Raw genomic sequence first — 24,357 nt, 5'->3', positions numbered from 1 at the left:
ATTTAGTAGCACCTCCTCTCTGTCTCTGTGCACAGTCCCATACGTCTACGAGCGAGTCCCGTGCAGCCCCTGCATCGAATGCTGCGTCTCCCTCTCGCGATGTTTATCTGGCGGGAAGGGTCATCGTGATGCTTGTGCTACTGGACTCCCTCGCACGTGCCAGGGGCCCATTGCCCCCCGTCGAAAGGAGAACTCAGAGTCTGTGGGGTGGGTGTGGGGAGCTTTCCCTTCTGTGTTAGCCCTGGTCCTGTGGGGAAGCCATCCAGCTCCAGAGCGAAGGTGAGCCTGCAAAAGGACAGACACGCTGTACCGCTCCGGGACGCTGAGGGTCCAGGCTCCAGCTGGCATGCAGTGAGAGGGGGACTCGGAGACCCCCTTGTCAAGCAGTGACCAATTAAATCCCCATTCACTTGGTCTGAGGAAGTGAGTTCTGGCTGGCCTGGGGTCCAGCAGAGCTGTGGTCACACTTCCGTCAGCCAGGGGCCCACCTGGGAACGGGGGCAGGCGGTGCAGGAAGGCAGTGGGGATTCAGGCAGGGCGTGGGGCTGGCCCCACACTGCCCCGTGTGTTTGACTTTAGCACGCTCCCATGTCACACCTCAAGGTGTGATCTGAGACATCCCACAATGCACAGCGTGGCTAGGGGCTAACCTCAGACCCCAGGTTGGTGCACAGCGCAGCGCAAGCAGTCGCTGAGGAATCGGGGCCCACCACACATCACGGCGTGAGGCAGCGGCAGAACCACTCCCAACCCCCCCATCTAAAGGGAGGAACGACCCCAGCCCCCGCTCCCGTCAGGCGGTGGGTGCATGCAGCACAGCACAAGCCGCTCGCTTGCAGGCTCGTCTCTCCCTAGAGGCGTTGGTCTCTGCAGTCTGATGCTATCGGAGGCTCACGTGCAAGCCTGCTCGCTTGGCCACCAGGCGACCCACCCACTGGGTGCTCTGCAAACTGTGTCTCGATTAAAGCTAGTTAGCATCGGCTTCTAAGGGCAGGAACAAGTGTCCTTGTGACCCTGATTTCTCCCTCGCTCTCAGGGGGTCCATTAAGGCTCTTTTCATAGAGCTGGGTCTGGAGGATCCGCACAGCTATTTCTTCAAGGAGATGGACGCCTGGGACCTTTCCAGGGAGAAGTGTGCCAGCAAGGCAGTGCTGAGGAGAGTCTGTGCTCAGTGGCTTGAAGGAGTCATGCAGGATTTCCAGGTGCGGCGCCTCTCTCATTCGCAGTTCTCCTCCCTCCTTCCCCCTCTAGAGCTGGGCCCGGGCTGACTGGAATACCGCACAGTGGGATTAGCTCTTCTGCAGGCTGGGTTCTGCTCAGGGCTCTGGCTCAAAGCCGCGCCAGGCAGGGCCCCCGTGGGATTTCATTCTGGTCTGCCCTGAAGCAGTTATGCATGTGTCAAAACCAACCCGCCCGGGGGAAGAATCCCTTTCCACAGGAAGAGGCTGGTGGACCTTCCCCATGAGGAGCAGGTAGGCTCTACTGCAGGGAAGGGAGCAGGCTAAGGGCTTGTCTACACGTAAAAGGCTGCAGCGGCGCAGCGTAGTGCTTCAGTGAAGATGCTGCCTATGGCGGGAGGATGGGCTCTCATCGCTGTTGTTAATCCATCGTCCCCAGAGGTGGGAGGAAGGGCAACGGAGGAATTCTTGGCCGGGGTAGGTCGGCAGAGTTACCTCTCTTGGCGTGAGGGTTTTTTCACACATAGCTACGCCAGCGTGAGTTTTAAGCGTGGACCAAGCCATAGCGAGAGGGAGCTAGTTCAGAGCAAGGGGAGTCTGGCCCCACTGCATAGCTCAGAGGCCTTGCGTGCTCTCCCAAAGGGGTTGTGCCCACAGGCTGCCCTCCTGAGCCCCTCCTCAGACCTGGGGCATCACCTGGTGGCTGAAAAATCTTCTTACAGACAATGAAAAGCAGGCTCCTCTCCTAAGGTGCATGGCAACATGCCCCGCTGAGACATGCTGCCACGACTGCCCCCTCCGCCCCCTTTCGGTTTGGATGCTGTCCGTCCAACTCGTGAGGTTTTGGGACAAGACCCTTCTCTTCGTTCCTTGGCCCTGCAGCCCCCGCACACTGCTGGTGTGAAACGAATGATCATCACCGTGATAACGGTCAGGAAGCAGTGAGGGGCTGGAATCCTGATACAGGCCTCGTCCTGCCTGCTCTCACGTTGCCTTCGCCGCCGTCTGCCGGCAGGTGGTGCGACCCAAGGGGCTCTAGGGGCAGCCCCTATGGAGGGCCAGTTTGACCATCCCGTGCTCTCCCCTCCCATCATGCTGTGGGTGTGGGGGGTCGATGGGCAGGGGGAGGGTTCGTTTTGACGGGTTACGTCTGTTTGCTCCAGGATCACCAGAGCAGCAGGTGGGAGCAGGAGGAGCCGTTCCAGGCACGGCCAGGGAAAAGGCACTTCCCTGGCGGCAGCTCAAAGGTGAGCCCCGCACCGCGGGGAAGTCCTCAAGTGCCTCCCAGATGATACTTTCCTCCTTCCAACCCCCAAGACAAGCCCCAAGCTCTCGGCTCCGGCAGCTTCCGCCCCTCCCCAAACGCCTGCAGCCACCTGCTCCGTTGTACCAGTGACCTCGCTACAGCTGCATGCAACCCGAGTGTGCAGCTCCTGCAGAAGGGAGGACGCGGGATCCCACCCCTCCAGCTGCTAACGGGGTGGGCAGACCCACGCAGCCACCCCCAGAGCTAGTGCCCGGCAGTCTGAAAGGAAGTGTCCCGGCTGAGGGCCCAGATACTACGGTGACGGTGCAGCATAGTCATATTCCTGTCACTTTCAAAGGGTCGTTCTCCTGTGTCACTGAAACAGCCCTTGACACTGGATTTAACCCGGTGCCAGAGGTGCCACGGCTCGAGCAATTTGGTGCTGGGGCTCAAGAAACGTTTTTACATCCTGACTGATGCAGCAGGCGCCAGAGGTGCCAGGGCTATGAACTGCCAAGCCCAGAGGTGCCAGAGCTCAGGCCTGGCACTGATTTAACCACGTCAGTGCCAAATGAACCTGGCAGAGGCTCTGGTGGCTGCCCATCTGCCAGGTCCCGCATGTCCTTTGGACACACTGTCATGCCTGTGGCAGCACCTACTCTAGACAGGCAGCACTGGCTGATGGTAATCGGCATCTGTCACTCCTTTTGCAGGCTAGGAAAGCTGCGGCGAGGAGCAAGGCTTCCCCACCTGCTGGCAGCCCAGACCTGGCATCAGTGTGGCCAATAGACGCAGTAAACCATTTCTGTAAAATGCAGATGAAGAGGGATTTGGAGGCTCTGAAGCAGCCAAAATCAGCCGGAACGCAGGAAACCAAGAACACGGTGATGGCCTTACCTTCCATTGGGAGGTGAGTTACTGCAACGGGGTTACCATCTTTCAGGTTCCCAGGAAGAGAACACTGCCGGAGGAGGAGGAGCTGCTGGTGGCGGGGGAGCAGGGGGGCTGGGGCAGCACCTTCCTGCGGGATCCCTCCCAGGGCAAGGAGCTGGGGCCTGGGTTGGCAAAATCTTGGCTCAATTGGGGCTCCTTCTCAGCTGCAGCGTGTCTGCTCTGCAAAAACCTCTGACATGGCTTGTTTGAAAAATCTGCCTGGACAGAGAAAGGAGGCTGAAAAAAGAGGCTTTGGTATCTCCAGTGCAGGGTGCGTGGTCACAGGAGCTTTGCTCAGAGGGTCTTGGGCGGTCATGGCAAGGGACTACAGCGATTTGTTCTTATACACCCAGTAGGCAAAGTAAGTCGCACGGTGCCAAGGATAATAGCTCTTCAGGGTGCTGGGAGGAGCTGGAGTCTGCCCATGGCCAGAACAATGCTGGGTGCTTCACAGAGAAATAAAGCGAACCAGGGTGGCTCCAAGAGCTTACAGTCTGCATGTTAGAAAACAGGCTGTGAGTGGCAGCACCCGTTCAGATTTAGGGTTAAACTTAAAACAAGGCTAAACATCTTCCGTTATGGAATTCCATAATTAAGGCACTGAAACAACCTTCACTCTACCCTGCAGGGATGCGATGTCATAGCCGTCAAGTTATCATTAGTGTAAAAAAGTGTAAAAAAGTGTCTGAAGTCTTAGGTCTGTCTGCACTGCACTGCACTGAACTGGCTTGGGTTCACACAGCTCAGACTGATGGGCTCTACAATCGCAGCGTAGACATTCAGGCTGAAGCTGGCAGCCAGAGTCTGGACCCTGCCCCCTGGCAGGATCCCAGAGCCCAGTTTTGTAGCCCTGCAGCCTGATCCCAAGGCAGCCGATGCAGGCCAGCTGTGGGTGTTTACTGTGTAGACGTACCCTGAGATTAGATTAAACTGATTTTTAAAGAAACATTAGATTGTTTCATTTGATGTGTGTCCACGCTGTGCTGCTCTCCCATTCCATCAGCTCTAAGCAGGTACACGATAAGGGGAATGTAACCAGCTCAGCTACGCTCTGGGGCCAGCTCTTTTTGGTACTCTGAGTGCCTCTGGGATGTTACCTAATGTAAGTGCACAGTTACCCAGTGACCCAGCTGCTGTCACTTCTGAATTAGCTCCTGTGTTGTATCTGAAGCCTGAGTAGAGAATATCTCCCTGAGTGTGCTCTAGCTTTTCCACGAGGCAGTCACTCAAAGTAGCGAGCAATTGTGTCTCTAAACTTGTCTCGTTGTGACCAAAGTTCTCTTTGTTGACTTGTTTTTGTGGTAAGAGACGTTCAGTGAAATTAAAAGGTGAGAGATTCGAAACCAATCAAAGGAAATACTGTCTCACACAGCATATGATTAGCCTATGCGTTTCCCTGCCACAGGAGTCATTGAGGCAAAGATTAAAAAAAGGATTGGATATTTATGTGGATGCCAGCAATATCCAAGTTGTTCTAATTAATGATAACAGATTTTGGAGTGGGCACTTCAGGGTTTAAGCCAATCTCCAATGATCAGAGACCAGGACAAGACCTAATGTGGGGGCAGATTATCCCACCTCCGCTACTGCAGGGTTCTTACACCTTCCTCTGAAGCATGCAGTGCAGGCCACTGTCAGAGGGAGGATACTGAACTGTCCGGTGGGCCTTGGATCTGATCCCGCCTGGCAATTCCTATGTTCCCAGGCAGGCCTTCATGGGATCCTTTATTCTGGGCCACACGTTCCTCCACTGCATCCCCCTCCGTTTGCCACTAAGGAGCCTGCCTTAGGAGCATAAAATGGAGCAGGTTGCAGCCACCCTGATCTTTTAATACAGAAGGTGTGATCCATGAAGCCTAAAGGTCCCAATATGCAATGCTGCATCTTTATCCCAGAGGCAAGGTTGAAGTATTATGTGCTGGGGCCTGTGGTCACTACAGACCACGTGTCGGTGATATGATGATGGTGGTTCACATTATACGCTAGGATTCTGTGGGTTGCACTTTGGCCACCCCTGTATTGCACACTGTTTGGTAAAGCAGCAGTGAGAAATCACACACAGCAACTGTATGGGGTGGGATGTCCTACTACCAGCCAGGAATAGGCCAGCACTCACGGGTTTTCCTTCACATCCCTGCCATGAGCTCCCTTGTTCAAGAAAAAGAGTCTGCATCGCTTCAGAGTGCAGAGACTAACTACTGTTTCTGTTCAGGAGCCAGGCCATCTTGAGGCTAGGAGAGACCAACACTATGGCTCGAAGGAGACCGTCCCAACGTAAGTAACGGCTCTCACCTCCTTCCCTTCGCTACACAGTCCCCAGCAGATGGACTTTCATAGTCAGCCGTTCCCTGCATTGCTACCTTCTCCCTGATTTTCTCTGCCTCTTCCCCCCTTATAGCCTTTCTCTCTCCCTTGTTACTAGTGACCTGAAAATCTGTTCACCAGTCAGCTGCAGGGTTCTGGATTATTATTGTAGCCTGTGGTGGGTTCGCACAGGGCCCTCCTGTTGTTTGGGATTTCTGCGTCCACAAAGCAGTCAGAGACCTCGGCTTCGGGCTCCCGCCCGTGAGGTGTATTTACAGGTTGCTTGCCAACCACCTTCTATTTACGAACAGTTCAGCTTAACAGCCTCAGGGGCCTCACAGTCAGCCACCAGCTGAGAGGAGCTTATGCACTTCCTTACTCTCTGGCTTGTTTTCTTCCGCCCTCCACTTCCTTCCTGTCAGTCTTTTGTAGCCCCTGGCTAATGAGGCTGGCAGCTGCTCCACTAAGTGCAGGCTTACTCAGACAGCTCCAGTGTTCTTCCTTAATTGGGGCTCAGGTGACAGAGGGCTGTCCCAGCTTTCCGTTGCCTAGCACCCTGTCACATAGCCTCAATCAGGATTGGGGCCCTGTTGTACTGGGGTAGCGGGAGATGCAGTTCTTTCCTCAACGAGCTCTCAATGCAGTTTAAGAGATTGGAGCTGTCCTCTCCCAGCAACTTGGTCCTGAACAAATGTTACACCTGTGCACTTGTTACTTTAGCTCTGCAGGAGTGAGCTTCATAAACTACGAAACACTTGATAAGGAACTCCTGCAAAGGCAGTCTTTAATCCCCAGAATGGTGGCACTACCTGGAAGGAGCTCGCCACCTGTTCCATACATAGAGTGAAAACCTTAAACCAGTGGCAGCTTTGATGGGTCCCATTTTCTCACAATTCGATTTCATTATCACATACCACCCCATGTCCAAAAATAGTCAGGCCTACGCCCTGCCCCGAAGATATGGTACCAACCCATGTGACCCCAGCCAGGAGCCAACCCTTGTTCTCAAATCTTGTAGCTTTCTCAGTGCAGCTCGTTGCCAGGATATACTCAGACTGATGTGCTCTGCCTCTGCCGCAAGAATTCTGCCTGATGAACAAGCTGTTATCCACAGGCAACCTCTTGACTCCCGGGAAGGGATCACATACGTGAGGGGCTGTGTCTATGTTCCCCCTGGAACCACAAGAGTTGCAGATCTACAACCTTACAATGCTACAATTTTCCCCTAGCAGGACACTTGGGGCACGTCAGGACCCAATGTCAAATGTGCAGTTCCTTTTGGGGGCCCCGGATGTGACTGATGATACAGTTATTCATTGCCTCCTGCAATATTTGTGCCCATGCCAAGACACCATGCCAGAAGCCCTATGGTCTCCTCGAGTCTTTGTATACCCAATCTCAACCTTGGGTGGCCATCGCCATAGACTTTATTGTAGAATTAGAAGAAAAAGTTTGTGTAGCTTCTTTACCAATTCTTCATCTCCAAACTTATAGACTTCCGATGGTATGCCATCTGGTCCTGCTGCCTTGTTGTTCTTAGTTTGCATGATGGCTCATATTACTTCTTAAAGGGTGGTGGGGGGAATCGGCAAATTATTCTCTTTCATGTCATTGAGGTGTGGATTCAATAATGGCATCAGAGACAGTTGACTCACGGTTCAGGAGGGACTCAAAATGCTCCTTACATCTGATTTTGATGGATTCACTGTCCTAATGTATGTCAACCCATGTTGGGCTCAGAATGGTGTGAGACCATGATAGCGTGGACCGTAAATGGCCCTTGTTGCCTGAAAAAAGCCCCTCGTGTCATGTTTATCAGCGTAGAGCTCAATCTCCTTGACCTTTTCTCACCACCATTTTTGATTTCATGAATTTTCCTTTGGGCTTCAGCCTTAAGTTACTTACATGATTCTTTCTTCTGTTAGTGTGATATATCATTTTGCCATATGCAATGAGCTTTTCTTTTCTGGTTGAGCAGGCCCTGAATCTCAGCATCATTCTCATCAAATCAATCTTGGTAATAGCAGGTGACATAGCCAACAGACTTAGCACAGACCAAGAGAATGTCAGCCTTTAATCCCTTCCAGAAATGTTCATCATCATTGTCAGCTATAGGCATGGCAGTGAACCTCTCTTGGAGAGACTGCTGTAGTTTCTCCCGAGTCATTAAATCTTGAAGAGACTTGACATTGATTTCAAATCTGGTATAATGAGAGAATTCCGGAAAACTTGAGAAATGCCAATATTGTTGTTATCTTTAAGAAAGGAGACAAGTCGGAGTGTGGAAATTATCAAGGCATTGCCTTGCTATCTCCGGTAGGGAAATTTCTTGCATGTATTCTCTTAAATCAATTACTTCTCCTTGCTGAGGAAATATTACCAGAATCTCAGTGCAGCTTTAGATGATCTCATGGGACAACCGATATGATTTTCGGTGCCTGCCGAATACAAGAAAGCTCTCGGGGGCAAAATCAAAACTTGTCCATAGCCTTCATCGATTTAATAAAGGCCTTAAGCTCTGTCAATCGTGAAGCCCTGTGGAAGATGCTGGCCAGATTCAGTTGTCCTCCAAAATTTATTAAAGTTCCAACATTTCTTCATGATCAGTTACTGCAACTGTTCTTTGTAATGGTTTAGAGATGGACCCTTTTGTCATCAAAACTTGGGTTAAGCAAGGCTGTGTTGTTGCCACAACCCTGTTCTCCATCTATTTAGCAGTTGCTCCGGTCCTTGTTAAAGACCATTTCCCCACTGGAGTTGACATTCAATATAGATTGGATGGGCGGCTTTTTAATCTTTGACGTCTCTGCTTGAAGTCTAAAATCCTCAGGGCATCCATTATTGATCTTCAGTATGCTGATGATTGTGCTATTCTTGCACATACTGAGAATGACCTTCAGTCTACACTGGATCTTTTTGCACAAGCTTACCAGCAAAGCCTAGGGCTTTCACTTAATATCGAAGAGACTAAAGTGCTCTATCAGCCTGCCTCAGGTCTTGCACATAATCCATCACAAATTACTGTCGAGGGACAAATTTTGGAGACAGTTGAGCATTTCTGCTACCTCAGTAGCCAACTCTCTCTCCAATGCAAAAATTGACAATGAGATTCATCATAGGATCCAGTGCACAAGTGCTCCCTTTGGGAAATTGCTTTGACATGTTTTCATGGATTGTGACCTGTGGAAGGACACTAAGATTCAGGTCTATAAGACAGTTATCATCCCTAGGCTCCTTTATGGGTGCGAAACCTGGGTGACCTACTGACAACACCTCAAGAGTCTGGAGAGGTGTCACCAACGATGCCTCCAGAAGATCCTTTGCATCAAGTGGGAAAGATCATTGCACTAATACCAGCATCCTCACTGAAGTCAATGTCACCAGCAATAATCCTTCTGCACCAATAATAATGAAGACATAATCCTTCTGCACCAACTGCATTAATTTGGACCTTGTGTGCGGATGCCAGATTTTCGCTTCCCAAAACACGTTCTCTACTCTCAGCTCACCTACGGTCAGAGATCTCATGTCGGTCAGAGGAAACGCCACAAAGATGCACTGAAAGCATATCTTAAGAAAACTGATGTGGACATCATAAGCTGGGAGGAGCAAGCCACCAACCAACTCAATGGTGCTAGATCTTCCATCAGGCTGTGGCCTGCTTTGAGGAGAAGCATCTTGCCCATGGAGCTGAAAAGAGAGAGAAAGAAGGAAAAAGAAAGATCTTCCAGCAAGCAGCTGACCTGCTAGGAAATGTCTGTACCTATTGCGGGCAGATCTGTGATTCCAGGATTTGACTCCTGAGTCATCTCAGGACCCATATGTAAATCTGTTGTAGAAATCATCTTTGAATCAAGGGATTGCTGACGACAATTGTAGAATTACCAGAGTCCAACAAGTTTACAACAATTTTTTGACAGAAGTGGATGACTACCAAAATGGCCCACCTCATCCCTTGCCAGGTCTTCCTGCTTCTGAAGAGATAGCCCAGCTATGGATTAGCCATGTAGTCCATCTCCATGGCCTTCCAGAACGCATGACCACCGATCGAGGGTTTCTGGTTCTGGTGTGAGGTCCTGCACCTGCTGAGAGTCAACATGACCTAAACAAACTGGAGGATTGGGCCAAAAGAAATCTGATGAGGTTCAACAAGGACAAGTGCAGAGTCCTGCACTTAGGATGGAAGAATCCCATGCACAGCTACAGACTGGGGACCGACAGGCTAGGCTGCAGTTGTGCAGAAAAGGACCTGGGGGTTACAATGGACAAGAAGCTGGATATGAGTCAGCAGTGTGCCCTGGTTGTCAAGAAGGCTAATAGCATATTGGGCTGCATTAGTAGGAGCATTGCCAGCAGGTCGCGGGAAGTGATTATTCCCCTTTATTCGGCATTGGTGAGGCCACATTTAGAGTATTGTGTCCAGTTTTGGGTCCCCCACTACAAAAAGGATGTAGACAAGTTGGAGAGAGTCCAGCAGAGGGCAACAAAAATGATTAGGGGGCTGGAGCACAGGACTTATGAGGAGAGGCTAAGGAAACTGGGCTTGTTTAGTCTGTAGAAGAGAAGAATGAGGGGGGATTTGATAGCAGCCTTTAACTACCTGAAAGGGGGTTCCAGGGAGGATAGAGCTAAGCTGTTCTCAGTGGTGGCAGATGACAGAACAAGGAGCAATGGTCTCAAGTTGCAGTGCGGGAGGTCTAGGTTGGCTATTAGGAACAAGTTTTTCACTAGGAGGGTGGTGAAGCACTGGAATGGGTTACCTAAGGAGGTGGTGGAATCTCCATTCTTAGAGGTTTTTAAGGCCCAGCTTGACAAAGCCCTGGCTGGGATGATTTTGCTGAGGTTAGTTGTGCTTTGAACAGCGGGTTTGACTAGATACCTCCTGAGGTCTCTTCCAACTCTAATCTTCTATAATTCTATGTGTCTTTCCTCTGCTTACCATTGCCAGGCCAACGGCCAGACAGAAAGGATAAAAACAAATTCTTGAGCAGTATATGTGTTGCTACATCAGTCATCACCAGGATGATTGGACTTTATTTTTCCCTTACGCAGAGTTTGCCTGCAGCTATGCAGACCATGTATCTATAGGTGAAAGCCCATTTTCCACCAACTATGGGCACCACCCCTAATTCCATACTTAGTTACCCACGTCCTCTCCCAACATGGCTGCCTTAGACCTAATGCAGCAGATTTGTCGGACCCAGGAAGAAGTGAAGAAGCACCTGGAACAAGCAAGAGCAGACTAAGCAGTATGCAGACCAACATCAACAGCAAAGCCCCACCTACTCAGTGGAAGAAAAAGTATGGCTCTCCATGGAGTTACCCACCGATAGAACTGCTCGCAAGCTGGACTTCTGGATCCTTGGCCCTTTTGAGATTCTCTGACAGGTTAATCCAGTCACATTTGAACTCCAACTACCCCACTCTCTGAAGATTCACCCAGTATTTCACATATCGCTTTTGAAACCCTACACAAGAAACTATTCCCCCACAGGACCCAGCCACCTCCTCCACTGGTACAGGTACAGGGCCATGAGGAATACATGGTTCATGAGATCCTGGACTCTAAACGTAAATGTGGCATGCCCTGGTATCTTGTTGACTGGGAGTGTGTGGCCCTGAGGAGTACATCTGGGAGCTGGTAGAAAATGTATATGCCTCCGCATGTGTGCAAGCATTCTGTAGGCACCACCCCAAAAAGCCTGATCCCACACCGCTTGGTGAAAGGGGTGATGTCAGGGAGTGTAGGTCATGAACCCTGATTCACAGGGCTGTTAGGAGCTAGGCACTCCGAATCTGCCACCCAGTGACCAGCTAACTGCTGCCAGAATAGCAGCTGAACTCAAACAGAGGACTCTAATCCAGGGATCTAATTGGTGGAACGTATGGGGTCCTGCGTGGTCCTCAGATTGTCTTTAACCTAAGCACAGGAACAGGAAGTTGTCCATGCAGCTTGGTTCTCCCTGCTTAGCATGGCTTCCCCTGTGATACCTCCTGCTACTGCCTGCTACTGATCTCCTGGTAACCTGCCTGCTTCCTAACCCCTGTCTCCTGGTTTGCCCTCTGGCCTGTCTTTAAGTCTGGTCTCCTGGTAACTGGACCCTGCCTGCCTCCTGACTGTTTGTCTGCCCTTTGGCCCGGGGCAGCGCTAGGCATAAGCAGACTAAGCAATTGCTTAGGGTCCTGTGCAGCTCAAGGAGGCCCTGATTTAGTGTTATCCCCAAAATACCATTAATCTTATTTAACATGGACTCTTTAACAAGTGCATTAGCATGTATTGTGTTGGCACATATTTTGTTCATTTGTGGAAATAATGCAATTAGTATTTTTAGGAGATGGGTGAGAGGTAAAGGAGGGACCCCCAAAATATTTCTGCTTGGGGTCCCCCATGGGCTAGCTCCACCTCTGCTCTGACCTGTTTCTTACTCGGACTCCCTGGTATCTGACCCGGCCTGATTCACAACTCCTGTTCAAACCACTGGGTCGGACTGTTTATGCCCAGTCGTGACAGATAGTTAAATCCAAAGCTGACTGTGAAGAGCTCTTCCTCAAGTGCTTGCTCATGTCCATTCTGATTCAGGTGTGTGCGCACCACATGCACCAGTGCCAGAAATTTTTCCCCTAGTGGTACTCATAGGGCCGGCTCTAGTGCCCTCTGCAGCAGTGTGCTTATGCGCTCGCATATAGGGCACTGCCAGCCCCCCTCCCTCTCTCCCTAAGAAGGTAAGTTCCTTCTTACCGCCCATGACAGTGCTGGAACAACTTTCTTGTTCTTGCAAGTCTCAGTTTTCCTAGTGGTTTTATTTGTTTTTTTGGTGTCTCCGAGATGTGCAAGATCTGTAAGGGCTTTCGCCCATGAACTAAGAAGGACCAGGACATTAGGCTTACGGCTCTTCTGATGGAGTCAGCTCTCCAAGCAGCATCGGAGCCAAGATTGGATTCAGGACTTTGCCTCTCTTTTCCCAGCCTGAAGGGCCATAATGTTGGACCGTTGGGTACTGAGCACGGTGGCTGGCAGCTATACCCTACAGTTTGTTTCGCTCCCTCCCTTCTCGTCCCTCTTCAGGGACCGCTCTCATGAACAACTTCTCGTTCAGGAAGTACAGGCCCTCTTGCAGGTGGGGGCAATGGAGGAGGTCCCCCAAGGACTGAGAGGCAAAGTATTCTACTCCTGGTACTTTTTAATCCCAAAAGCAAAGGGAGGCTTAAGACCCATACTGGACCTATGGGCACTAAACAAGTTCTTCAAAATGGTGGCAGATGACAGAACAAGGAGCAATGGTCTCAAGTTACAGTGGGGGAGGTCTAGGTTGGAGATTAGGAAAACCTTTTTCCCTAGGAGGGTGGTGAAGCGCTGGAATGGGTTACCTGGGGAGGTGGTGGAATCTCCATCTTTAGAGGTTTTTAAGCTGCGACTTGACAAAGCCCTGGCTAGGATGATTTAGCTGAGGTTAGTCCTGCCTTGAGCAGGGGGTTGGACTAGATACCTCTGAAGGTCCCTTCCAACTCTAATCTTCTATGATTCTATGAAAAAGCTAAAATTTCGTATGGTCTCTCTAGCGGCCATTATCTGCTCTCTGGATCCGGGCGACTGGTACGCCACCCTCAATTTGAAGGACACCTACTTCTATATTGCTATTTTTCCAGGCCACAGGACATTCCTGCAGTTTTTGGTTAGCACACGACACTGCCAGTTTGCAGTCCTTCCATTCGGCCTTTCCACAGCACCTTGCATATTCACCAAGTGCATGGCAGTAGTAGCGGCCCACCTCAGGTGCAGAGGAGTACAAGTGTTTCTTATCTGGATGATTAGCTCATTAGACGTCGATCAAGGGAACAAGTCCAACACGGCATCGAGCTCATAAGAGATACATGTCGGTCGCTGGGCCTGCTGGTGAATAAACAGAAATCAGTACTTACACCGGTCCAGAGAATAGAGTTTATAGGAGCAGTCCTAGACTCTAGTCAAGCCAAAGCACTATTGCCCAGGGTCAGGTTCCTGGCGATGATGGCGCTTATAGCCAGTCTAAGGACCCATTCCCTTACCATGGCGAGGGTATGCCTCAGCCTCCTGGGACATATGGCGGCTTGTACTTATGTGGTTCGGTACACCAAGCAATGGCTTCGGCTGCTTCAGATGTGGTTAGCAACAGTATACTCTCCATCCAGGCACTCCCTGGACAGAGTTCTCATGATCTTCTCCTCCCTCCACCCCTGCATACTTACCTCTCTATCATGGTGGATGAACCCATGACAGGTGCTAGCAGGAGTATCTTTTGAGGCCCCAAGACCAACATTGTCCCTGGTCTCAGATGCCTCAGATGTGGGCTGGGGTGCCCACCTCGGTGCCCTACGAACTCAGGGCCTTTGGACCAGGGAAGAGCTGGCTATTCACATAAATGTCAGAGAGCTCAAGGTGAGCTGTCTGGCCTGCGAGGTGTTCCTGCCACATCTGTCCAACAAGGTGGTGCGGGTTCTTACAGACAACACAGTGGCGATGTACTACATCAACAAGCAAGGAGGAGCCAGATCCTCAGCCCTGTGCTGGAAAGCTTTACATCTGTGGGAGCTCTGAATGGACCACAACATTCACCTGACACCAGTCCATCTTCCTGGGTTAAGGAATATCCTAGCAGATCGTTTGAGCAGATTCTTTTGCTCTCACCATGAATGGTCACTCCACCAGGAGGTGGCCGACCACATCTTCCCCACATCTTGTGGTAACTCCCCAAGAGGACGTGTTTGTGATCAGGGAGAACAGGAAATGTGTTCGCTTCTGCTCTCTCCTGGGGTCCAAGGACGCCTCCCTGACCAATGCTTTCCTCCTATCGTGGTCGAGGGGTCTCATGAATGTGTTTCCCTCAATATCTCTCGTGTACAGAGTACTTGTGAAAATCAAGAGACAGGGCTTGAGTCATCCTGATAGCCCCAGCTTGGTCTCGTCAGCACTGCTTTGGGATGCTGTTGGAGCTCTTGGTGGCTCGACCTTGGTCACTTCCGTTGCGTCCAGACCTCATCTCCCAGGACAGAGATCAGCTGCTTCACCCAGACCTGGCCTCCCTGCATCTGATGGTGTGGATGTTTCGTGGTTGAACAAGGAAGAGCATCACTGTTTGGCTCAAGATCAAAGAATCCTCTTGGAAAGTAAGAAGCCTTCCACCAGGGCATCCTATCTAGCAAAATGGAAGTGCTTTACCTGCTGGGTGGGCCAGCAAAACATCTCGCCAATGAAGTTTCCTATACAGGTGATCCTGGACTATCTACTTCATCTGAAACAGGAAGGCTTAGCCTTTTCATCCATTAAGGTACATCTCGTGGCAATATGGCTTTTCACCCACCGATACAAGGCAGATTGGTGTTTTCCCACGAGATGGCTGTTAGAGTCCTCAAAGGACTGGAAAGGCTTTTCCCTCCACTTTGGGAGCTGGTTTCCTTGAATTTTGTCCTGTCTTGGTTCACTGTTCCGCCATTTGAACCATTGGCACTCTGCTCTTTCATGCACCTGTCCTGGAAGGTGGCCTTTCTAGTGGCAATTACCTCTGCATGGAGAGTGTCCAAGATAAAAACCTTGACCTCAGAACCTCTATATGCAGTGTTCTTCAAGGACAAAGTCCAGCTTTGCCCACACCCTGCGTTTCTTCCGAAGGTCGTTTCCCACTTTCATGTTAACCAGGACATCTTCCTGCTGGTATTCTGCCCGAAACCTCACAGCTTTAATAAGGAGAGATGCCTTCACTCTCTTAATAAAAGGGGAGCCCTAGCCCTCTACATCGATAAGACCAGACCGTTTCATCACTCCATGCAACTCTTGGTAGCGATTGCTGACCGGATGAAGGGCAGTCTAGTCTCATCTCAGCGAATATCGTCCTGGATTACAGCCTGCATTCGAGCCTGCTATGAGCAAGCGGGGGTCATGCCTCCAGCATCCCTGTCTGCCCATTCCATTAGGGCTCAGGCGTCTTCAGCGGCTTTCCTGGCACATGTGCCCATTAGGATATGTGTAGAGCCACTACACGGTCATCCATACACACCTTTACGTCCCCCTGTGTCATCACACAGCAAGCTCGGGACAATGCAGGGTTTAGCAGAGCAGTACTGCAATCCTCACAGCTATGAACTCCTGCCCACCTCTGGAGGCACTGCTGGTAAGTCACCTGAATCAGAATGGACCTGAGCAAACACTCGAAGAAGAGAGAATGGTTACTTACCTCATAACTGTTCTTCGAGATGTGTTGCTCATGTGCATTCCACAACCCATCCTTGGTCCCCTCTGTTGGAGTTCTGGCAAGAAGGAACTGAGAGGGAGGGGGACTGGCAGTGCCCTATATAAGAGCGCATAAGCACGCTGCTGCAGAGGGCGCTAGAGCCGGTCCTACAGGTACCCAGTAGAGGAAAAATTTCCAGCATTGGTGCATGTGGCGCACACAGACCTGAATCAGAATGGACATAAGCAACACATCTTGAACAACAGTTACGAGGTAAGTAACTGTTCTTTACAGAGGGATCTCACAAAACTGGGTGACTGGGCAACAAAATGGCAGATGAAATTCAATGTTGATAAATGCAAAGTAATGCACATTGGAAAACATAATTCCAACTATACATACAAAAGGAGGGGGCCTAAATTAGCTGTTACTACTCAAGAAAGAGATCTTGGCATCATTGTGGATAGTTCTCTGAAAACATCTGCTCAAGGAGCAGTGGCAGTCAAAAAAACTAAAAGACTGGTAGGAACCATTAGGAAAGGGATCAATAATAAGACATAAAATATTATAATGCCACTATATAAATACATGGTACACCCACACCTGGAACATTGTGTGCATTGTTGCTTGCCCCATCTCAAAAAAGATATATATGAATTGGAAAAGGTACAGTGAAGGACAAGAAAAAATATTAGGGGTATGAAACAACTTCCATATGAGGAGAGATTAAAAAGACTGGGGACAGTTCAGTTTAGAAAAGAGACAGCTAAGTGGGAATATGATAGTGGTCTCTAAAATCATGACTGGGGAGAAGAAAGTGAATAAGGAAGTGTTATTTACCCCCTCACATAACACAAGAACCATGGGTCACCCAATGAAATGAATAGGCAGCAGGTTTAAAACAAACAAAAGGAAATTCTTCTTCACACAACGCACAGTCAACTGTGGAACATGTTGGCAGGGGAGGTGTGAAGGCTAAAAGAATAATTGGGTTCAGAAAAGAATGAGGTAAATTCATGGAGAATAGGCCCATCAGTGGCTATTAGCTAAGGTGGTCAGGGACACAGCCCTATCCTTTCGGTGTCCCTAAATCTCCAACTGGCAGAAGCTGGGACTGGACAACAGGACATGGGTAACTCGAAATTGCCTTGTTGTATTCATTCCCTCTGAAGTACCTGGCACTGGCTACTGTCAGAAGATAGGTTACTGGGCTAGAAGGACCATTGGTCTGACCCAGAATGGCCATTTTTATGTTATGTGCTCTCCTTTAGGCAGTCATTTCTGGAGGACGTGTTCTCCTATGTGAAAGTGCAGTCCAATTAGGTGCACAACTGGCAGTCTTATAAATGTATATATAAACATAAGACACATTGGTAACACACAGCCATGTGTTTTGACCCTAGGCAGGAACACACATGACGGAAAGCAATAGTAGTCACAGCACTATTAGAAACTATTCTGTATTGCTTTTCTATTCTTTTTCTTAATACATTTTTTGTTTCTCTCCTTCAAACACAGGTTTCTACCTGCCGCGCATCTTTCCGCTCCCTTTGTTGAAGGGATTTGTACATGCTATTAAATTGCCTGTGCCAAGAATCAACGTGAACCCATTTCCACGTGATTCTGACGTGCCAGCTTCACAAAATACATTCATCTCCATGCAACAGAAAGTCCAGAAATATTTCATCCCAAAGCTCTCACTTGCAGATAGCTATCCCTGAAGTCATAGCTACCCCTAGGTGGCTCTGCATCAGCTTGATTCCCAGACTTGATACTTAGTAGAGATCGTTGAAGACAGGGTGATAATGGGCTCTTCTAGGCCTGGCTATAATGAAACTAAATGAAGAATATGTATGGTAAAGAGGTGAGGCCCAGCTAAGAGTGATACACCAACAATGGGATGGAGCAAGCCAAAGAAAACTAAATGCATTCGGGAAATAATAAATGTGGAATCAGGATTCAGTAGCTTCAGACTCAATTACTGTCTCCTCACTTTTCTTGAAATGTGATGAAGAATCATTGATTGGTGATAGCTCTGTATCAAACTCCTAGTTTCATCAGCAAAGGCGACTGTGGCAATATGTGGGAAATTAATCTCTGCTCCCATTCCTGCTTCCGTCTACAGAAATGGGAGTCACAGGGCGTCAGGGGAAGCAGGCAGTACTGTCATGCATAAGAGGACAGGAGTGAGGATGATAACGTATGCTGACCGGTGGGATAGTGGGCTTTACTGTGGAGGCTTGTTGAGACTTTAGATCTTGGGCCATGTTCATCCCTGGTGTAACTCCACTGATTTCAGTGGAGCTACACAAGGAGTGAATGGCTTTTCAGCTTTGGCCTTTGCATTTTTTCTCAGGATCAGATCCCTGCAAGGGCGCTGTTATCCCCTCTCAGAAATGTGGTAGTGTTTGCCCATAGAGAAGCACTAGTACAGCATCTATGCTGGAGAGGGGCACTGATCCAAGATATGCCCTGACGTGGCTCTAGGGTTGTGGGGCACGACAGTGTCTGCATGCTTGGTCTCTGGGGAGACCTGGGGTCTCTTGGTTTGCTCTGAGAAGCGGTGGTAATTTCAGGGAGAGGGCATTGGTGAAATGGATGGAGTGGCACAGCAGCTACTCTAGAGAACAGCACTTGGGAACAATGGGGCATGAGACATGTAACTGCCCTTTGTCCCTTTGAAAATCTCCCGATGACTGCTCTGGCCAGGCTTTGAAATTTGGATATCACAAATTCCCCAGACAGTTAAAAGTAAGAAAGGGCTAGTAGTTAAATAAATGCACCCAAAAGATCAGGGTGGAAAAAAAAGCAATATCCATTTTTAATGTAGCACTTAGCATCTCTAAATATTTATGAGTCTTATAAAACTAGATCACATTGAAAGCGTTCATTCCTTAATTATTTCAGTGTCTTCTTTATTATTATTGTAATGAATTAACTCCTGCATCATTTTAAATGTTTCCAGACCTGTACCATAGGGAGGTGAAGACAAAATGTTAATAGGCCTCTGCTTTGGAAGACTGAGGCTACGTTTACACTGACGGTGGCAAAATCGCCGCCACCAGATCGATCTTTCAGGATCAATTGAGCGGTTCTCACTGACCGCTCAATCAATCAGGAAGTCGACTGAGTAAGTCCACCCCCTCAAGTAGCGTAGCGCTGAGTCAACGGGAACGCTATTCCCGTCGGCTCAGCGCAGTGTGAACAGCAGGCAGAAGGGAATCTGAGCAGTCGACGTCAGTTACACAAACTACTCTGTGTAGTTTGCGTAACTCCCGTTGACTGCTGCCGAATCGCGCGGTCAGTGTGAACGACCCCTCGCAGTGTAAAAGCAAAAACAACGAGAATCCTGTAGCACTTTAAAGACTAACAGATTTAATTTCTGCAGGCATATGCTTTCGTGGGCTGTAATCCACTTCGTCAGTGTAAAAGCAGAAGCAGAAACAAGACAAAACACCTGCAGAGTGAGGAGTGGCCACTGGAGCTTGAATGCTTCATGGAATACGAAGTAACATATGGGTATCATCTTGCTAGCAACTATGATAATATACACTGACAGCTGGGACCCTACTGAGTCGGATTTGATTTCCAGGACGCTTTACTGAATTGGGGGAGCAAGGACCTGGAGTAAGAACTGAGGAGCACAATGAGGAATAGCTGTCACTAACACATGCATCTTAGACTGGGAATGTTTTGGGGCAGGTACCGTGTCTCCATCTGTGAATTGCCAGAGTGAGTATGTAGTGAAATGTTCAGGGTCCATCAAAGGCTTCTTCAGAGGTGCTGGTGCAGCTATGGAAGAGTAGAATGGTGGGGGAGCAACCTCATCCCTTCCATTCCCTGGGTCCCTGGAGCTTGCAGTGCATGGTGGGATGAATGCATTGCACATTCCTCAGCGCCTCTCCTCCTGGGGCATTAATAGATGATCAGTAATGCTAAAAGCAGCAGTGAGGGGGAAGAAGGGCTGTGACCCGTGATCAGTAGAAAGCAATCACTTACCCACCATTTTCAGAAATAAATCGGAACCTGGCCAGGCACGTGCTGGAATATCCGCTGGAGTGAAGTCATGTCTCCAAAGTGCAGGAGCAAGAGGAAAACCATGGAAGAGGGTGTGACTGGGCGGGAGGGAGCAATGTGTGGCTGAGGCTGCTGGGGAGAAAGTCTGACTGAGTGAGTGTGGATGGGTTGGGACTGAGGGGGAGTGTGTTGAGGAGGGGGTGTGATGGTGGTGTGAGTGAGGGGACGGTGTGTGACTGGAGGGAAGGGTATGTTGAGGAGGGCTGTGTGTGATGGGGTGGTGTGACTGGGGAGGGTGTGACTGGAGGGGCAGGGTATGATACAGGGTGATGGTGTGTGAGTGGGGGGCAGGGTGTGAGATGGGGGTGCGATGAGGGGTGTAACTGAGGGGACGGTGTGTAACTGAGGGGCAGGGTGTGTTGAGGAGGGATGTGTGTGACTGGGGGTCAGGGTGTGAGGTGCGGGTGTGATGGGGTGTCACTGAGGGGATGGTGTGTGAGGTGGGGGCAGGGTGTGATATAGGGTGACGGTGTGTGAGTGGGGGGCAGGGTGTGAGGTGCGGGTGTGATGGGGTGTCACTGAGGGGATGGTGTGTGAGGTGGGGGCAGGGTGTGATATGGGGTGACGGTGTGTGACTGGGGGGGCAGGGTGTGATATGGGGTGACGGTGTGTGACTGGGGGGGCAGGGTGTGAGGTGGGGGTGTGACTGGGGGGGCAGGTGTGAAGGGGGCAGGGAGGGGCTGGGGTAGTTAACGGGCAGCGTGTGATATGGGGGCGGCCGGGGGGGGTCATGGTGATCTGAAGCGGGGGGGGCTTTCCTCCCCCCACGCGGAGAGTCGCCTGCGCGAGGGGCGTGTGCGGACGGCGGCCCCCGCCCACTGCCCGCTGCCCGCCCTGACGAGCCGCCCCACTCCGGCCTTTCGGTTTCGATTCCCCCTTCCCGCTCTGCCGCTCAAAGCCCCGGCAGCCAATCAACGCAAGGGAGGGGGGGGGGAATGGGTGGCCAGCCGGGGTCACGTGGGGCGGTCTGCGCGCGGGCCCGAGGACTGCACTGCGCTGCACCGCTCCGTCGACCGCAGCACACGCAGTTGCGGCGCGAGCCGGGCCCGAGGGCGGGAAGCTGCTGCCGCCGCCTGGAGCCGGTGAGAACCGCCCTGCGCCGGCGGCGCGCGCCCCTCCCCCCGCGGGGTGAGCCGAGCCGAGCGGGTGAGGGGGGCAGTTGTCCCTGGCGGGCGGTGGGCCCGGGCCGGCCCGGCCTGGCTGGTTCGTGCCGTGGGGCCGATTGTCCCCCGGGCCACGGCCTGGCTGCGGTTTCCGCCCCTCGGCTGGCGGGCGGTGGGGCTGCGGCCCCCTAGCTTGCCCGGGGCCTGCCCCGCTGCGGCCGCGGGCTCTGGGGGAGGAGGGGGACGTGCCCCGAAGGTTTTGCATGTCGCTGACCGGAACTCGGGGTCTCAGACCCTGCGCTGTGGCCCCAGTGCGGGGACACCCCAGCCCCGCGGGTGCTGCTGCTGCTGCTCCAGGGCCAGGGAAGGGCCCAGCTGTACAGAGCGAGCGAGCGAGCGCCTGTGGCCTGGCTGGTCATGTCCCCCGGGCAGTGCAGCGGTTGCTTGCCTGGAAAATGAACATTGGGAACATTTTAATATATTTTCACTTTTTGCGATGTGATCTTCAGCAGATACAACCATTTGCCTGGCTGGCGCTCTCTGGACTGCAGTTGGGAACCGCCCCCCTGCTTCATTTCACGCTTCCATGTGCCTACCCCTTTATGAACTAAAAATAAAAAACCTGTGTTTTTAATACAGGGGAGGTAAACCCTCCGGCCTTGGGCCGAAGCCAGCTGCTACGTGTCAGGAAGAAACTTTCTCTTACCTCTTGTCTTGGCCATTTAGATCAACTCTCTGTGGTTGAGACTCTCACCACCTGGCTGTGTGGGGGCTGATGATTTGAGGCTGCTAGGTACTGCTGTAATACAATGAATAAAGGTATGCACTTCGGAGTTTCTTGCATGTTCCTCTGATACTTCAGAGACAGTAAACTGAGGTAGATGGACCATTGGACGGTCTGTCCAGGTGTGACAATTCCTCTTACCTTCTCTTGCTTTTTATTTTTGTGGGAGGGAGAGGTCCCTGTCACCTCTTCTCTCTCAGGGATAGTGCTACAAGTCTTCAGTCTGGATCCTCACCTGTCCGTAGCTATAGGGGTAGAATCCGAGCTGATTGGACAGCTTCTGGAGACCCCCTGGTTTTGTTCTGCCTCTTGTAACATCTAATGCAAGAGAGAAAATTAACAAAACAAACAAAATACTCTGAAGAGTTGTTTTGTCTCCTGCCTGGAATTACCATAACCCCTTCTTCCTGGCAGCTCAGGCTAGGAGAAAGGTCCAAACAGAAGACCAAAGCTATGTTCCTCCTGCTCTGTATCTCTGCTGGAGGGTGGAGAAGGAATGGCATGTGCATTGTGTGCTCCAGCCGTCTCATCTGCCAGGTTGGAAAGGTTTTGCTTTGGCTGCCTTATCCTGACGCAGGAGCTGGTTCCTCACCAGTGGAGAGTCTTGACAGCCAGGCTGTGAATGTCCTGAAGGATGGTGGAAAAATGATGTGAGCTGTTCGGCTGCGGAGGCAGTTACACCAGGCTGCTACCCTTTGCTGTACAGGGAAACCATAAGCAGGACTGGCTGATCTGCCACAGACAAAGCAAGGAGAAGTTGATAAGATTCTTACATGTGCATGCTGTCCCGCAGCGCAAGTCTTATCCTCCACTTCCCTCACTGAGAAATTTGATTTCCTTTGTTTAGCCCCAGGAGAAGTCAGGAATTCTGCATGGAGGGGAGAAGAAATGCCTTTTTAGGCTAAGGAGCTCTTGGATTTGGTGCAGAAAGCATTTTTACCTCCGAGGCTGCCATCTCATGAGCCCCAGGTAGTAGCTACATTGTCTCCTTACAGGCATTCTGCCCACTCTCAAATGGGCAAAGATAAGGAGATGCCTGTTAGCAGAAGAAGTTCACAGGACTCCACATCTGACTCAGGCTTCCAATCCCCATCTTCCCTAAGGAGTAAAATTTTAAAAAGAGAAAAAGGGTTTAAGAAATTGTCTCAGAAACTTAGAAGAAAACTGGCCTGTTCTTTTGGGGATAGCAGTTTCACTGACTCATCATCAGATTTCAAAGGCTCTGCTCACAAGGTTTTCATACTTGGAAAGAAAAAGCTTAAAGGGAATAGAATTGTTTGTGTCTGGATCTTCATTATTTGATTCATTTTCATCCTCATCTTCATAGGCATAATCAAAGAAGAAGATGGCTAGGAAATTTGTTCAATCTAAGTCCGAGAGAGAAAAAGTCAAATGGTGGAAAGTCAGGATCTTCTTCACAAGAGAGAGAGAAACTCTCAATCTCAGTGTCTGAAACGCAGGATGAAGCGATGCAAGAGGATATTTTTCCAGCTAAATCATTTGAGAAGATGTTACAAAAAGTGATTAGATACTTGCTCATTCTGTCAGATGAGCCCATTAAAAAAGATTCTAGGGAGGGAGAAGAGGAGACTGATACAGAAATTACAAAAAGTATTTTCCAACTGCTTCAGAATCTGAACCACACATTCCCCTTCACGTCTTTTTGGAAAAAGTAATTAAGGCTGGAAGGGAAACACTGCCAAAGTCTTTGAGATTGTAGAGGTTTTTTAAGGAAACCTGCTTTTCTATAGTTAACTTTGTCCAGATCTTGTCTCTCTTCCCAAAGTGAACAGGGCAGTTTCAGCACGAGTCAGAGAGACTGCTGTCCCAAGGGAAGAGGACTTTTTTCCAAAAGAACCCAACAACTGCGGAATGGAAATACCACTGTGCCATATGTTTGAGGCTGCATCTTCCTCTCTGAGGTCTTCTGCTGTTGCAGCATGTTTTGCAATAGCAATACTGGCCTGGACTGAGTTTGGCATTGCCAAAAAAGGTTATATCAGTGTGGTTAAGTTTGGGGTTAAAGAAAATCTCAGTGGCTTCATTCATAGCCAATGCAATGAGAGAATCTTTGGAGGTCATGGCATGTGCTGAAGACATCAGTGTGGTGACCAGATGCCACCTCTGGACTTATGAGCCTGGAAAGGTGATATACACGGCAAAATAATGTTAGCGGCTTTGAACTATTCAGAGATCAGTTACTGGGGAGCTAGCTGTTAGACAAAGTGGTGGTGGAATCCCCAGAAAAATCAAAAAAGATCTTGCAGAACCCCCACTGACTCCAAAGCTGGGAAAAGGGATAGTCAGCCTTATTACAGGTCTAAATATCCTTTTCATGGCTATTCCTGAGTACAAAAGGTGAGACTGCAGCAAAAGCAAATGGAACAAGTCTAAACCTGGAAATAGGAGAGACTAGTCTTCCTGCAATGCAAATTCCAATGCTAGAAGCAGTGCCTGACTATGATCAGGAGAGGTCTGACGAGCAACACCTAGTGGGGAGAGTATTAAACGTCTTCATATCCTACAG

At 50.2% G+C, this 24,357-nt stretch overlaps 2 protein-coding genes across 2 annotated transcripts in view; both read left to right on the top strand.

Annotated features, from left to right (window-relative positions):
* WDR97 (WD repeat domain 97) overlaps nucleotides 1-17,818 on the top strand; it is a 65,625-nt gene extending 47,807 nt beyond the window's left edge. The window contains exons 24-28 of the mRNA XM_067560055.1: nucleotides 1,037-1,202; nucleotides 2,342-2,425; nucleotides 3,138-3,334; nucleotides 5,570-5,631; nucleotides 17,385-17,818. Of these exons, the coding sequence (XP_067416156.1) occupies nucleotides 1,037-1,202; nucleotides 2,342-2,425; nucleotides 3,138-3,334; nucleotides 5,570-5,631; nucleotides 17,385-17,587 (712 nt within the window). The 3' untranslated portion in view covers nucleotides 17,588-17,818. The remainder of the gene's footprint in view (nucleotides 1-1,036; nucleotides 1,203-2,341; nucleotides 2,426-3,137; nucleotides 3,335-5,569; nucleotides 5,632-17,384) is intronic.
* Nucleotides 17,819-20,879: 3,061 nt separating this feature from the next.
* The window catches only part of LOC137161083 (uncharacterized), an 81,827-nt gene continuing 78,349 nt past the window's right edge, over nucleotides 20,880-24,357 (top strand). Inside the window, exon 1 of the mRNA XM_067560119.1 lies at nucleotides 20,880-21,025. The gene's annotated coding sequence lies outside the window, so the exon portion shown is untranslated. The remainder of the gene's footprint in view (nucleotides 21,026-24,357) is intronic.

The sequence above is a fragment of the Emydura macquarii genome, unplaced genomic scaffold (assembly GCF_026122565.2).
Source record: "Emydura macquarii macquarii isolate MOO-44397 ecotype Brisbane River unplaced genomic scaffold, CSIRO-AGI_Emac_v2 contig_2246, whole genome shotgun sequence".
Classification (NCBI taxonomy): Eukaryota; Metazoa; Chordata; order Testudines; family Chelidae; genus Emydura; species Emydura macquarii.
The sequence above is the reverse complement of the archived record's forward strand: the minus strand, read 5'-3'. Positions and strand labels throughout refer to the sequence as shown.